Here is a 17,095-nt window from a genome sequence, read left to right as displayed (position 1 = left end):
GCTTCTTCCCCAGAGTCCTTGTGCTTCCTCGCCACACAGGTTGCCTTGGATTGTGGTGGCACCTGGATTGCAGTTGCAGTTGCTGCCGTGGTTCTGCTCTACGCCCTGCTATGCCCTGCACAACTATTATTATTAGTCATAGTTCTTTATCTTCACGGTTACTATAGTTGCCACTGTTCATCATGTCATTCCATTATATCCACTGCTGTAATTGTAATAAGCCTAATTTCTCTATCTCTCTCTCTCTCTGCCCACCAAGAGTCAGGTTCTGTCAGAGGTTTCTGCCTGGAAGGAAGTTTTTCCTCGCCGCTGTTGCACCAAATGTATGCTGTTGTGGGAATTGTTGGGTCTCTGTAAATTACAGAGTGTGGTCTAGACCTACTCTATCTGTAAAGTGTCCTGAGGTAACTTCTGTCATGATTTGACACTATCAATAAAATTTAAATTGAATTCAATAAAGTAGGGCAGACTACATGTAGCCTGAGAGGCATAGCCCAGGGTGAAAAAAGCACTTAGACTCACTGCTGCTTGTCAAACTCATTGCTCTTGGCACGTGGTAATAACTGAAGACATGTCAGATAAATGTATCAACTCCTCTCTTCTGCCATGCTGGCTGGACAGTCTGAGGACAACATTTGTAGACATTTTGAAAGGACAATCTAACCTAGAGCTGGGCAATATATCAATATTTTATCGATATCATGATATGAGACTAGATATCGTCTTAGATTTTGGATATCGTAATATGGCATAAGTGTTGTCTTTTCCTGGTTTTAAAGGCTGCATTACAGTAAAGTGATGTCATTTTCTGAACTTACCAGACTGTTCTAGCTGTTCTATTATTTGCCTTTACCCACTTAGCCATTATATCCACATTACTGATGATTATTTATCAAAAATCTCATTGTGTAAATATTTTGTGAAAGCACCAATAGTCAACACTACAATATCGTTGCGGTATCGATATCGAGGTATTTGGTCAAAAATATTGTGATATTTGATTTTCTCCATATCGGCCAGTCCTAATCTAACCTAAACTATAAAAGTGAAGGGGACAAAAAGGGATGATGTTTTAGGACAACGCCATGCTCAATGATAGAGATATAAAATGATGTAGAATAACAACACTGGTCAATGTTTTTTTGCTATCTTTCAGGGTTTGACATTGGCATCCGCCTACCGGCCAAATGCGGGTAAAATCTGGCAGTGGCGGGTAACACAGTCACTCTTACCAGCCACTTTGGCGGGTGGCATACAGGCCTAACTGTATTATTGTACCACTGGTCGCTGGAGTACTGTGCCACTGCCCGACACAGGAGCATAGCTGTAATCTACTGTGCAGCCCACAGCCGAGGCATGGTGGCCCAGACCGCCCCGGCTAGTTCTTCAAGGAAATTGTGGCAAGTAAAAATGCTGAGTGGTTAGTAACTTTGGAAAACCACTAGCCACAGTGGCTGGTGAGAAAAAAAATGTCAAGCCCTGCTATCTACCAATACTTACTGTACTGGTAATAACGGACACAGGGACTGCTCTAAAGGGGTGAAAGGAACCTGACTGAGTGTAGGGTCTTTTTTCTGCTGATGGTGAGCACAGTGAGCTTAAAGAAAATAACAAAGGGAGAATGGATCCTGTAATCAGTAAAGGCTCCTGAAAGAGGGAGCAAGACAGAGAGGCATGTTTTCCTTTAGTAGTCCTCAGAGGCTCAATTACGGTGCCGGTAAGTGTTTTCGGCCCGAGTGCAGGAGGAAGGAGAGGAGGACAAACTGCCCCCGGGGGAGATATGGAGAAGATGCCCACCTCCGACGGCCAGGTGGAGGAGAGAAAAGGCCCAGATAAAATTGCTAACATCGGGCAAAGCCGCTCTGCTCTCACTCTCTCTGTTTACAGAGTTCCTTGGATCGGTTTGCATTACAAAGCACATGTTGCTGCTCTGTGGTCTGTTCAGCATCTGCTGAGTGTCTGCTCTCACTCACACACAAACATGTCTTGTTGACCCAGATATCTTCAGTCATCATCAGTTCAATCAGCCTCTTGCAGCGCGTTTCCATTACACTCAGCATCTCCATCTCAGTCCCCTGCCGTGTCAGTAAATATAACAGAGAAAACTGGCTGAAAGTGCAGGAGCCAGTGGTTTCAGAAACAACGTTTTATTTGACACCCACACTTGAATTATTAGACCTGACGTTTTACAATGTTATCCACTGGGAACGGGTGTTTGTGTGGCTGTGTGTGTGTGTGTGTGTGTGTGTGTGTGTGTGTGTGTGTGTGTGTTTGATAGATTAATAGAGATGCTGTAGATGCTGGTGGTGGAGAACTTGCAGTGCAAACATGAACTGTTGCAGTTTACAGGCGGCAGTGGTGGACAGATCCAAGATGAGAGCCATCGATCAACGCTAGATAACCAGTAACCACTAACCTGTACAAATGGAGCATCTTTCCACTTCTCAAGTGAATCTGAAAAGCTCTGCAGCTTTGTTTTTTTTCTCATATTCACGCGCGCGCACGCACACACACACACACACACACACACACACACACACACACACACACACACACACTTACTCTGAAGGCGGTGCCCTCCTCAATGATGGTAGGCAGCTGAGAGAGGCAGATGTCCACGGCAAGGTCCCACGCTTGCCTGTAGAGAGGACACGGGCAAACACACACACACACACACACACACACACACACACACAAACACACAAGTTACAACATACATTATGAGCAAACCCAAACAGAATCTGCGAAAATTTAGCGGACTGTTTTTCTGCTTCTGGTGGAGATGTGTTAACGTCCTGAGTTTGATTAAAACATTTTTTTAAATCTGCGGGAAATCTGCAGAAAATTTGACGGAATTATGCGTCTGCAGATTCTGTGTGGCCCTGATTGTGAGGAATAACCCCCAAACCACACACACATTTGTTACAATTCAAAAGAAAAGGGAATCTAATTATGACCTGAAGCAACAGAAACAAATGCATTTTAGCTCTAGGACCCTTAGTGATTCTATGGGTTCTCAAACTTTTTCACATCAAGGACCCCTAAACTGACACAAATTAGACCACGGACCCCCATCTGATAAGCCTTTTTCCCAGGGTCCCCTACCTGATAGAATTTTTGCTTTTAGAGGCTTTATTATAGAAAGTGAATGAAACCCATGAGCAAAACAGTCATACAATCTGTCATTGTGTTACTTATGGATGAAATTGTAGTGAAAATAAATGATTCCCCTTTTTGTTGGTGACCCCCTGGAACCCCTTCAAGGACCCCACTTTGAGAACCACTGCCTAAGTCATTAATTTTGCTTTCCTCACTACCACTCACTCTTATTGTCATTCTCCTCAGCTTACGTTTTCTCCCTCGCATCTTCCCTGTGCACACACAGCTCTTTAAATTCCCAGCCCGAGGTCCCGGAGAGGGCAGCAAGGAGCCTTTAATCCCTTCCTAAACACCAACGCTCTCTCATGGTCATCATATCTAATTCATGGTGTTGTGCAACTCCCATCAAACCTTATCGCAGCTTCTCTATTCTTTCTGTCTGTCTCTGTTTCCTTCCACTTTTTCCCAGCTCCTTTTTCTTGCAGAAAACTGAGCTCAGGGCCTCGATGGGGCTTTTCCCTCTCAATTAGCATGAGTTAGAGGTCATGTTCCCGGTAGATGCACTGCCATGTAGTGTGATGCTAAAATATTTCTGCTGCTTAAACAGCTTTTCCCATAAGCTGGGAGGAATATAATAGACATAGATAATAGACCCTTTCAACAGCACAGCGTTCAAGGTACAATGAATCCACTGCCGTGATGTAAACATCAATAGTACAGCACGTGGCTGAAAAAGCATTGCTGTCTAATTGGAAAAACTAGGCGATAAGTTTGCTCCATCAACCACTTTTAAATTGTTTGAAAAGTCAACAAACGGGGAATGAATTCCAGCATTCATGTCAGCTGGTACAACTTTGGGCTAAATGGGAGAAATTATGAATTCAGCTGTCGCTGCAGCAGGCGAAAACATACAACAACAAAACAGACATTACTGCAATATTAAGAACAGGTGTTACTCATTCTGCAAAGTTTCTGCTGCCATAAAAAGGCCTGACTTCAGAAGGATTAGACCATGTGAAATTCAGATCGCTGTACGCACTGGTTGAACCGAAACGTATGCAATGGATTCCAAGGTTCATGTTTTAGCATTTGATCCGGTAAGTTTTGGTTTCACACTGCAGTTATGCGAGAGCACTAAAGACCTATACGTGACAAAACTACATCCTGCCGTCATCACATACGTGAGCTGTGTCTCTAGATACTTTCTAATTGATTGGTATCTCGTATCCTCTCTCTGTCGGAATTTTTTCAAGTGACTGCGGCTCCTCCCTACTGCCGCGGCTCTTTTTGTTTTCTTGCGATGTTAAGAAGCAAGACACGGGAACTTTCAAAGAGACAAATGGGAACCTACACTGTACATTTACTACCACTTAACAAGTAAACTGCTGATGTCTTCTCAGCTCTGATAGCCGACAGCTGTCTGCTCTGAGCACATTCACTGTCACACACTCTCTTATGTAGCCTAGACAATAAGAACTGAGCTATTCCTTAAAGGAGCATCCCCGGTCTTATAACACAAAGATATCCTGCCAGAGATTCCTGTACTTGGTCTGAAAGTCAGACCGGACCGAGACTTCCTCATTTGGTCGGACAAAATTTCAGTCCGTTTGGTCCGGACCATGGTCCGGGGAAGGTTTCACACCTGAAGCGCGATCACAGAAGGCTGGTGTCATGTGGATGCACCGACAGAATTGTTGTCATTACTTAGAATTCCTCATGGGGGCGACAAAAACTACGCACTATAGCTTTAATTATTATGAACAAGAGGTTGAAGTCGAAGCGAGTAGGCCCGAAAATGGTATTGGGGACATCCCTAGTGTAGCATTTTGTGAATGATTTCTGTTTTCTTTAACATATTTGCTTATCATCATCATTGGCTTCAAATCAATAACATACCAGTTTACTGGAGTTCCAAGTGGTATTTGTTAATCGAGAGTAAAAAGTTATGTACAGACTGGAACCAGTAACCCTTTGGTAGGTTTATTGTGTGGGAATAAAACATGCTAGGGTTTGATGGTTGTACTTTTCCAATCCTTGCTCAAGGCTGATTAGCAAAAATGACATGGTGTCAGATTTAAATGTCTCAGCTGTTTGTTGTGCCTTCAACCCTATTATACTGTGTTATCTCTGGATTGATTGCTGCTTAGCAAATTAATTCCATTCTATGGAAACCTCATTCTCGCTCAATCACACTTGACTTTAGTTTTTTTTTTCAGAACGTCATCTACTTGGAGCTGTCTTCGTGATGAAGTAGAGGTGCCACTATATGTACTAGAGGGCGGATCGGGCCGCATTTTTCTGTCTGATTCCGGCCTGCGTCCGACAGAGCAGTAACCGAACCCTGCCCGAGCCCGACAGGCATTAAGATATTTATGTCCAAGCCCGAAAAGAGCCAGACACAGTTAAAATCTTGTTTTTTTCTCATACTGATCACACATGTATGTTTGTTTGTGTGGAAAGCCCGCTTTTATTAAGCAACTGTAGGAAGGCATTCGGAAATGTCAACAGATGAGCGCATCAGCGCACACGGGGCAACAAGCGCACGTTAACACAGGCGCGCATCTACATAATAAGCTTTTTTAAAATTTAAAATGTTCAATGTCTTATCGCGCTGATGTGACTGAGCCCGACCCGAACATCATTTCTAAATATCTGTCCAATCCCGGCCCAGCCCGTCGGGTACCGCCGGGTCCCGACGGGCTCGGTTCGGGTATCCATCCTCTAGTATGTACTATTAACTCGTATGGCTGCTGGTTCCGTGCCCAGCCTTGTGAAATGCCTGTGTTGGAATAATGTTGTCTTACTCATCTGAATTTGATTATATATAAGCTCTTCAGTTCCTTTTTGAGACTCATTATTACTTTGTTCCTTTGGTATTATCTGTTTGTTCTCTTTCAGCGTGTTTTTCTTTTGAATAATTGTTAAGAGACTGAACAGTTGAGGGAGGAGCTGGGTGTTTAATAATGATCTTATCTTTTTCTTATTTTGTATTAAGGAACATTTTTAGGTCACCTCAAGGTATCGACAGATAAAAGGAAGCAGTGGAATAATGAAATCGTACAATAAGCCTTTACATCGTTCTGTAATTTATAGAAGCATTTGAGACAAAAACGGGCATAATCAAGATGACACAAATAAAGGCCACTCATACAAACAACATCTCCAAATGTGCTTTCCTTGAACAAGACAGTATCATAAAAGGTAGTTTTTTTTTAAGGTTTCGTAACTTGAAGTACTGAAATTGGAAACTGTGTAGAAATGTTGCCAACAAGCACCCATCCCCGCTGGTGTTTATGTAATCCAACGGTGAGAAAACAAGCAGCTAGAGCCGTTTAATCAGCGAAGACACACTCGCAGGGACGAGGCTGCCGCACCGCTTGAGATGACAGCATTAACTCGGATGATGCCTGCCAATACGAATGAATAACTCATCACCAAAACCTGTCCGTTCCTGTGTGTGTGTGTGTGTGTGTGTGTGTGTGTGCATGGTGTGTAAGATGAGGGGACAGCCGACAACAGAGGAGCGTGGGGGACCAGTTGGCGGCTGACTAGGCTCTTTTTTATCCCCTTGTTGCCTGCACAGAGCTGTGCAGCGACGCGCACTCACAAACACACAAATAAAGTAGGCGCAGAGCCACACTTTAACTGCCCACAGGGGAGTAATCAACCTCGGGTTTATCTGCGCTCCCCTATTGTGCTCCATCTGAATAACAATTGCTGTTTGTGTCCGGGCACCAACATCGATCAACGAGACCCCAAATTGCTTAATTCCCCCCCTCTCCATCGTTCTTCCCCCGCCAATCTATGCTGATCCAAACTTTTATTTTTCTTTTATCTCTGGCACTTCCATTTTTTATCGTTCCCTCAGTCTTGTTTCCCACACTCTTAAAACACCGCTCTGTCGTTATCCCCGTCCTCCTCAATACCGCATGTGCTGCTGTGAAAAAACAAAGTGCACATCCCAATTTCTTTGGCGGTAAACAGTGCAATATACCCACAATCTAAAATAATGACTACGAGGGTGGAAGAAAGACTATTGCTTGCTCAACGAGCAAGGAGCAGTGTTCTTTATAACAAGTGATGCCAGGGTGTTACACAACAAGTCACTTCTCGAGGCAAAGAGAGTGAGAGAGCTTTCTCTTTTTTTTTCCTTTTTACACAGGCCAGATAATGAGTGGGAGAGATGGAGGGAGGCATTTATAGAAGACCAAGAAGAGAAACAACAGATAGTAGGAGCGGTATTTGTGTAAGTAAAGGGAGATAGATGATGAGGTAATGTTTCTTACACAGTGTGGAGGAGCATGGAAAGTCAATGACTGTTTTTCAGCACCTCTGTATACAGTTCTAGTAATGAGAATACATGGGAGGACTAATCAGGAAGATGGTAGAACATTGTAAAACACTGCAACAACGTCTGTCTCAAGCTATGTGAGTATAAGGGACAACACTCTTAAACTCTTAAGATTTGTACGGAAGAAAAGAAATCTTTTTTTCTCTTTCCTCTGTATCATGCACTAAGCGCTTCAGTACGGCTTTCTCACCCTCAACGAGAGAACAGCCTAATTAAGATAAAGGTTTATCTCACACGTACCAGATAGTATCTCCTACGTAGGACATACTATTGGCCAAAACCTAAGTTTAATTTGTACAGTACATAGGAGTTAAACTTAGGTTTTGGCCGACGATGTCCGGAAATACTTTTTTTTTAATTCCACCTTGCCTTTCAGGGCTTCAGTAGATTTGTGTTGTTTAACAATACAAAGAAAGATATTTTTTTTTTGTTTGAGGCTGTTGTCAGTGAAGACACTGCAATCTCTGCCTCTGCTATGAGGAATGCTGTAGAGAAATAACTGAGATACATAAACCATGGAATATATACTCAGCATGAACGAGGTGTATGCATATGCTGTTTAAGCAACTGAAAACCATACGTGTTTTGGCTCACACCTCCTTGGTGGCATTTCCTTTGACAAGTTGGGAGAGTTAAAGCATTTAATTTAGTTTGTTTTGTATGATAAATTTGGCTTAAAATATGGGTACTGTAAAATGTCACTTAATACAATGGCTTGTGTATTTAAAGGGCTGATGCACCACTTTTGACATATTTTTACATTAATCCTGGAACAGGAAATGAGCCAGACAAAGTTGTTGACCCTCATCCGGCGATAGCAACCCTACACATGAATCTATACATTTGTGATGTTTGTTTTCTGTAACTTCACATTCAGAACACGGCTGTGTGAATATTTTCTATGAGGGAAAATTTCAACTTACAAGTTCAGATTTGGATCTAAAAGCTCTCATGTGTTTTTCTTCTTTCTTGATGTGACTTTAAATTCAGCTCACGTGTGAGAATATTCTATAAAAAGGGAAAATTTAACATACAAGTTCTCACATCGCATTTTACAAGTGGTAACACCAAGTCCACTTTAAGGTGCAATATGTAATACTGACAGCTAGTGTTTAAAATAGTTACTGCAGTACACATTCAAAATACTGGAGAGCGTCGTCTCCCCCGCCCCCTCCTCCCCAGACTCGAAGTTCACGTTGGTTGCCAGGCTGAGACTGGAGCACACACAACAATGTTGCTAGACGTTTGTCTCACATAGTCAGACATTACTCCACAGCACAGCGGAGTAACGTTAGCTAACGTTAGATGCTGGCTACATTGACAGTCATAGAAGCCCATGCTCATGCAGAGCTCTGTACCCGACGGACAGGCACACTTTTTGGCTTAGAATTACAGTAGGAACCGCTAAAAATAACACTACCTTGCTGTCCTCTCCACCCGACTGAACACACTTTATTGTCTTAGATTTACGGCAACAATCGCTAGACACACTGAAAAAACTCACAGTCCTCTCTTCCAGATTTACAGCCCCGCCATTTGCGCATACGTGACCAAGTTCAATGCATTTCTTTTGTCTCTCAATGGCTGTTTAAAGGTAACCATTTGGAGTCAATATTTCAATACAAATACATACCACACCATAAATAACACCCTGAGCTTAGTTTGTGTTTGTGTTTGTGTGTGTGTGTGTGTGTGTGTGTGTGTGTGTGTGTGTCTTACCACATGGCGTGCATGTATGTAGGGGGCAGACGGGGACTGCTGACCGGTGTACAGTTGTACGACCTCATTATCCTCTCTGCTAACAGGAAATTGCGGAACAAACTGGCCACCAGCAGGTCCTGACGAAACAACTTCTGGAACAAATCTAAGGACAGAAAGACAGAACAGAAATGATCCATCACGTCAAAAAGAGACATGAGACACTGAAGGAAAAAAAAAAAAAGACTAGGACAATAAGTAAAGAAAATGTCCCGCTGAGTGAGTGAATGAAAATCGAACTGGGTGAAAGAAAGAAGTTTAATCAAAGCAAAGTGGCCACTAAGGAGAAAAACAGGGTAGCTTGTGTATATGCTTACAGAATACAGAGGATATAGAGAGATATAGAGGAGCCTGATATGCAGACTAAAGTGATTGGTCATCAGCTCATTAATGTATTCACTAATTCACTTTAATGGGGCCAGGCAATTCTCAATCCCGTGATGCCCTTGTTTGTGTGAGGTAGTGATACAGTGTGTGTGTGTGTGTGTGTGTGTGTGTGGATTAAGTGTGCCGCGCCTTAATTACAAGGATTCTCTCTGATGTGGGCTGCTTTATTAACAGTAGAGCCCCGAGGGTTTAAACGGCTTTGGCAGCCGTCAGCATTGTCACGTTTCTATTCTAGCTAGGATACAGTATGTCTCACGGGAGTCTGAGTGTGTGCTGCATGCAAAAGATAACTGTTACATGTAAACACTGTAAAATAAGAGTATGAGAGTGAGTATTTTCACCTGGGCAAGCTGAGCCTGTGGGTGATTGGTAAGTGGCGGTGTGTGCGAGTGCGTATGTGTCGTCACAATGCCGAGGTTTGCTCGAGTCTGTACGTGTGGGCATACTTGCTCTTGCGCCTGCAAAATTACGGTTGCAATGATATCCCCCAGTTGCTGTGCAAGACACTCCAAACACAATTAATCTCCATTTGGAGGAGCTAACCTGCACGCACTGCAGTTCTGGCGTTTTATATCAACATCTTTACTATTTTCAACCACTGGGGATGTCCTTAAAGTTTTAGTATTGCTGATGCTTCACTACTGTTTTTATTAGTGCCCTAATTTGGGCTCCATGTGAGAGGAAACATGCAGCTCATTTCATTTTTCATCATTGGCTAGACACATAGTTTTTTTTTTTAACGGTTTCAAAACTTTAGTGTGTCATTCCTTGCACGTTTTCTCCAGTGTTTTGGTTATGGAAAGGCAAAAAAGAGAGACGCTACCCTTCAAACCCTAACCCTAGACCTGGGGCATGTCCAATCTCAAAACGCTGTGCACCGTTTTGCTACAGTTTCCGGGTTGAACGCCATGTTTCCTTGGAACGGTGTCAAGCGGTATGCAACGGGCTTTTGGTTATGTTTTCTCTCGTTTGGTGGCTGTGTCACAGGTGATACCCAATCAATAGCGCTGTGTATGTAAACACGTGGTAATAAAAAGGAAGTGTGCTTGCCCACACAGCAGGGTGTTCAACGCACCTGTTTCAGTTTAAATAAACGGTTTGCTACGTTTTGTCAGGGCTGAACGTGACCCTGCTGTGCCTAGTTACTGTTGCTGCATTGTTAGCGAATGGTTGACTGGTGGCACTTGTGGACTTCTTTTTAGCAATGTCATCATGTTCCGAATTTCATCACTTAGTGAGTACAATGTTATCATAACTGATGGAACTGATGGTCAAAATGACAAAAGTAAGACCCCTATCGTTTAAAGTGCTCATATTATGCTCATTTTCAGGTTCATAATTGTATTTAGAGGTTGTACGAGAATAGGTTCATGTGGTTCAATTTTCAGAAAACACCATATATTTGTTGTACTACACATTGCAGCAGCTCCTCTTTTCACCCTGTGTGTTGAGCTCTCTGTTTTAGCTACAGAGTGAGACATCGCACTTCTGTTCCATCTTTGTTGGGAAGTCGCACATGCGCATTAAGTACTGCTAGCTTGTCAGTTGCAGAGCATGAGGGAGTGCCACGCTACCAGCTACGCGAGCATTATAACGTGTGTTACAAAGTGATTCGTCATCGAAGTAAAGGCTGGACTACAATAGAGCTGTTTGGAGCAGTTTGTGAACAGTGTTTTCTGTTGGAGATGGTAAGTCCCTTTGGGGTGGACTTTGGGCTTTTTCACTTTGTAAACCTATAACATGCACAAAAAGATATATAACACAATAAAGGAAAGGGGAAAGGCCAAAAAGCATAATATGAGCACTTTAAGTTAACTGCAATGATTCTGCCAGATTGGTAACTGTGGAAAAACAATGGTGACATTTGATTCAATGATTCATTTGAAGTTTGGTCTGCGTATGCAAAGCCTCACCTCTAGGCAGCACATTCCAGGCGATGGTGTCGGTGATGGCTGTGAAGATCCAGTTGAGCTCTCCGAGGGGGGTGCGTCTGTCATTGAGCCTGCCAGGGATCCTGCACCACACACAGCATAACACAGATGGCAGTGTGTCAGCCACGCTCAAAGCATGTCCCGCAGTTGACTCAGAGCACAGAATGGCAACTGTTCAGTACTATTATCACAACACATCTGAAGACATTTACATTTACAGGCACTCAGGCTCTTACTCAGAGAGACCAACCACAAGTGCAAGTTGGAATATTCATGTCAAGAGATACTGTAGGCCGAGAGCTGAGACACAGAGCAACATCAGGCACAAGCAGGGAGAGAATGTATCGCATTTGTTTCCCCACAGGTTACATTATACTCAATTAAGGAATTAAACACATTTAAAATACATTTTTAAATGTATTGATAAAAGCTGAGCACAGAGTTTGTGGCCTAATAGCTGCACAGAGACAGAGCGCATCGGGTAATACGGGGAGACTGTTGGATCCTGACACTAAGCTAACAATGTCTATGTGTGTTAGCTTAACTTACAGACATATAGTTAGCCTAAAACTTACATTTGACTTGGTAACAAAATGCTTGCTGCACACGTAATGTTGGACATATCGTAGATTACTGTCAGGATCCCACAGTTTCCCCCATTCGTCCTATAAAATAGGATCATGAGGGTGTTGTCAACATGGAACTGAGACAATTTCCAGAGGCAGAAGAAATGTTGCTGGCCCTTCTTACAAATCATCTCAGTATCACAATTGAGATGCAGCTTGTTATCAATTAAAAACCCCACGGTATTCACGGTAGTCTAGTTAGTTATTGTTTTTTTCTATGTGATTATTCTTCATGTAATGTGTCAATAGTGTAATACAGTTTGTTACAATGTGTCATTGTCATCACCAAGTCCCATGTGTAGACCCACCGTACTTGTAGGAGCAGTAGTGTATTAAAAGTGATTTTTCTATATTTCGTTGGAGAATAAATGGGTTTTCTTGACTGTAGTGAAGGAACATCAGTGACTGAGATCTCATTACAGAAAATCTAACATTCAGCAGTTGTCTGAGGATTTCAGAAGTACTGAAACACTGCTACGTGTTAAGTGGGCATGACTACAGTACAGTGTCCACTAGAGGTGTGAATCTTCCCTGATCTCCCGATTCGATTACGATTATCATGTCAGCGATTCGATATCTCGATGCATCACGATGCGTCAAATACATTTTTCTATTAAAGCCATATAGGATATTTAATTCATAGCTTTTCAAGCTTCAAAAACAAAACATTCTGCAGAGCTCTAATACTAAATAAATTGGATACGTAAAACTACAGCACTGAGCACATGGCACTTCCTGAATGTGCAAAACATAACAGAATATGTAAACAGAAAGGTTGTTAGGCATACATTAAACTGTAAAGAGAAATAATCGATTATGGCCCGGCCGATTATCAATGCAGCATCGTCCATGTCCACGATTCGATGCATCGATTATTTGATTAATTTCAACACCTCTAGTGTCCGCACAGCTGTGCATCTATAATGTGTTAGAGGAAACACATGTGTTACCCCAGACAACATACATCCGTTTTTACAGGACCCCTCCACTCATAGTCTGGTACTATATGTGTGATGGGGAGAGTGGGAGCACCGTGGAAATGAGAGCAAATCTCTGAAATCTCTTTCAGAAAGGGCCCAAGACGACACGACAGTAATCACTGTAGCAAAGCTGCGAAAATTACCTTTACCAAACCTAAGTGTCTGCCTTTTAATGAACAATATGCAAAGCTGGGAGAGAAGACGGCAGGATGAGGGCAAACACTAGCTGGCTCACACATATTACAGTTATTGTGAGCAAGTCAGTCATTTGTGTGTGAGTAAAGAAAAAGGGAGGATACATCAGAATGGCATTGCGTCATCCAGAGGAGGCTTCTCATCACCACGCCCCTTTCTAGGAAACAATCTTGCTTCCTGCATAGCAACAGCGCAAACAGAGGAAGTTGAACATATCGCCAAACTTTTACTTCAAACAACCTATGCTGAAGAGTTGCTGTGTAGCTGTTCGTTGCACCAAAAATTTATCCCAAAACTCTGATCTCCAATTTGTTTCCCTGCTATGTCCTTAAAAATATCATGATAGATGGGCTTTGGCTCCAAGCTATAGACCAGACCTGCAAAGGCTCCCTTTTTTCCTGGGGAAAGAATCGCACATCGTCACATCAGGAGAGAAACAGAAAAATACTGTTGTGTAGCGGGTTAAAAAGGCGCTATGTAGTTTTGGCCATTTCTTCGCTGTTTTCTTCGCTTTTTGCTGGCAGGTTTCTCTATAGAGCTCCCCCTACAGCTTCAGAATAGGTATTTGACAGCTCCTGTGTTTACTCGTGTCTGACTCCTCGCTCGGTCAGTCTGCCGTTTCCTCTTTCTCTGTTCCTCCGACAATGCTTTCCTAGCTTTCTGCTTCTTTTTTGCCAGCTCAGCCATGACGATAGTGTGAAAAACTCCATCGCTACCTTGTTAGCCGGTTCCTGAATGGGCGTGTATGTGTGCAGTGCCGTGAAGCAATTTGTTACATCGCGAGACCTGATATCACGCCATTCTTCCTGACGCAAAAGTTGCAAGGGTGGTTTTTCCGCCCACAGGCGCTAGGGGGAAGCGAGATGACCACCATTCAACTCGAAAAAAAGTCATATAACCATTCCAATGACTCCGAAGCTGTTCAGTAAATTAAGCTAAAACAACTGCATAGTTCCCCTTTAATCAAGACTTTCACACTGAGATTTGAGGCTTATAAGATACGAGAATATTCAGTTTAATCAGTTTGGTTAATCGTTAAATGATGCTGGTGCCAGTTACTACTGATGGATAGCTAACGTTAGCTTAAGTGGGAGGGTGCTAGGTATACAGTAACAGTCGTAGCATCAGACTAAAGTCGTCTCCAACTAAATCTCAGCCTATAGATCATACAGTTTGCTATTAACAGGTTGATTATTTACAGACAACACTTACCCCAACGATTGTGATTCAATCAAATATGTATGTCCAGATAAGCATAAGGGGGGGGGGGGGGGGGGTATATATCGTGAACGCTCAGGTTCAGGCAAGGTCACAAAATAAACAGACATGTCTTTAAAACAAACGTTTGTTTGACAATAAATAAATGTATACATATTTGACAAAGATGTGACATCTATAGGATCTTCTGTTTTCTATCCCCCAAAAGGGCGGATGTATATGCTTTAAATTACTGAACAAATATAGTGATTATAACAATAATGTGAAAATGAATTAAAGTCCGTGCTTCTAAGCACTTTTACAACTCTTAGCATGCAAGCAGGATGTGTTTGTATGTGTGAGACTACAGAAGACTAGGGGATAGGCATTGTCTGGTAGGAGGGATTCCCTAATCGGTGGAGATCTCTGTGTGCTTGCTCACTCTCTTTACCTCTAAAACTAACTCAAAATGCTAAAGACCTGCAGTGGTCCACCAGGTCATAGTTTAAAGGTCCCATATTGTAAAATGTGTATGCGAAAAGTCATGGTTTTTTTTGTTTTTTTTTTAACATTAAAGCATGTAAACGTGTTCTGGTAGAAACTCAAAATACAATTATGAACCTGAAAATGAGCATTATATGGATGTTTAGGTACCTGGCAGTGTGTGATTTTTGGCTGTCCCAGTTGGAGAAACATTGTGAAATCTTTGGCTGTCAATCCAAGAAGGTGAGCCTAGATCGCATTGTGAAACACGCCCACCAATGGCCAATACAGAGCTTTGGCTACACACCAAGTGGGATTGGCATGATTGGGTTAAAAAAATAAAATAAAAAAAATTTGTTCCATTCATTCAATGGTTTTATTCCAATTCTGCCAAACATTTTGCTTCTACTGTCGTTTTATTATCATTAGTTGGTGCACTGGAGCACTGAAATGTTACAAATAGTTGTATACATTATCTAACAATAACTGACACTATGCTGCTATATATTAATACATAACTTGCTTAACGTTGAACAATTAGGTAAGACTTTTACAATGTATAATGAGCACCAAAGTCTGGCAGCGGCCACGTAAAGTCGATCAGTAGCCCGATAAATGACTTCTAACTACACACAGAGTCTGACCTCTTCGTGCCCTAAACCTCCTATTTCCACCTCTAAGTGACAAATAATAGCTGCTGTGAAGCTCCTGGCAGTAAAAAGCCTACTGTATAACCATGAGGGCCAGCCAGCTAAAGAGCACTTTGAGTGCTTGCCAAAGGTGTTTGGCAAGTCAGCACTAAGGATGAACACTCAGCAGTTCAAATCCTTGCTCAGTATCCAGAGTAATATATTTGAGGAGGGATAAGGACGGTGTATTGGTGTGAACGGATGGACAGATACTGTTGATGGATGAATTGTTGAACAGACGGAAAAAAGGCTTGTGTCATCCATCGAAAGAATTGTAACGCGTAATCATTTCTTGTTTTACACATTTTATTCTCTTTTCTGCAAGTAGAAAGGTCAGATTTCACCAAAAAAGTTGTCTGACAAAGAGCTTGAAACCTGTCCAGCAACAGTCTTTTTTCTACTCCAACTCGAAACAAACAAAATGAAGGAAAATCTTGGCATTTCACGGCTTCTCCATTCAACAAGCTATAACAAGCTACCAACATTAATGTGATACACAACAACCTAGAACTACAAGGGCACTCAGAGAGTCCAGACCTCTGCCAAGGCCTTGCCCTATCTCACAATGTTAAGGACTGCCTACACAACTAACTCAACAAACGGAAATGATGTACGTGTTTATTTGCATAAAGAGCGGGGAAGTGAGATCCGATCGCGCATTTGAAATAGAGATGGTCCGATACCATTTTTTGCTTCCCGATACCGATTCTGATACCTGAACTTGCGTATCGGCCGATACCGAGTACCGATTCGATACCAGTGTGTCATATATTTTATTATGTTTTAACAGCTGTATACTACTATCCCTGTATGGATGTGATATGATTTCTATCTTTGTTGTCGGTCTGGCTCAGGTTAAACTCTTTGTGAAACATGAACAAACACAAACAATGAATGCCACAGAACTTTCTTTTATTATCCAGTTTGACAGTCCGTTATAATGGAAAAAGAACATAAACTACTTTAACGTAGCTTTTCTTTAGAGCTTTATTACGTGGTATTGGATCGGTGCATAAACTCCAGTACTTCCCGATACCGATACCAGCGTTTTAGGCAGTATCGGAGGCGATACCGATACTGGTATCGGTACATCTCTAATTTGAAACATGTTACTGCCAGCTGTGAACTAACTCTTTAGTAACTCTTTAATACAACCTTATAATGTAGCACTGCTTGCTGATTCTGCAACATGAGCCATCACTTGACAATATTCTGCACTATGCATATTTATTTATTTATTACTGTGCAATATGCCATATCTATTAATCCGCACCTTATCCCATCTGTATATATATATTTATTTTTAACCTGTCTGTTTATAATAAGAGTGTTATGGATACTGTACATATTACTGTTATTACTTTTATTTTTTCTATTTCTTATACTACTTTTTGTATAT

General features: G+C 42.1%; 1 protein-coding gene across 5 annotated transcripts in view; it reads right to left on the bottom strand.

The window, feature by feature from the left end:
- The window catches only part of rptor (regulatory associated protein of MTOR, complex 1), a 232,561-nt gene that overhangs the window by 87,739 nt on the left and 127,727 nt on the right, over positions 1-17,095 (bottom strand). For all 5 annotated transcript variants that reach the window (XM_036000319.1, XM_036000320.1, XM_036000322.1 and 2 more), the window contains exons 9-11: positions 11,509-11,609; positions 9,170-9,314; positions 2,563-2,638 (exon numbers count right to left, since the gene is read on the bottom strand). In XM_036000319.1, coding sequence (XP_035856212.1) covers positions 2,563-2,638; positions 9,170-9,314; positions 11,509-11,609 — 322 coding nt within the window. The remainder of the gene's footprint in view (positions 1-2,562; positions 2,639-9,169; positions 9,315-11,508; positions 11,610-17,095) is intronic.

The sequence above is a fragment of the Sander lucioperca genome, chromosome 4, assembly GCF_008315115.2.
Source record: "Sander lucioperca isolate FBNREF2018 chromosome 4, SLUC_FBN_1.2, whole genome shotgun sequence".
In the NCBI taxonomy this organism is placed as follows: domain Eukaryota; kingdom Metazoa; phylum Chordata; class Actinopteri; order Perciformes; family Percidae; genus Sander; species Sander lucioperca.
The sequence above is the reverse complement of the archived record's forward strand: the minus strand, read 5'-3'. Positions and strand labels throughout refer to the sequence as shown.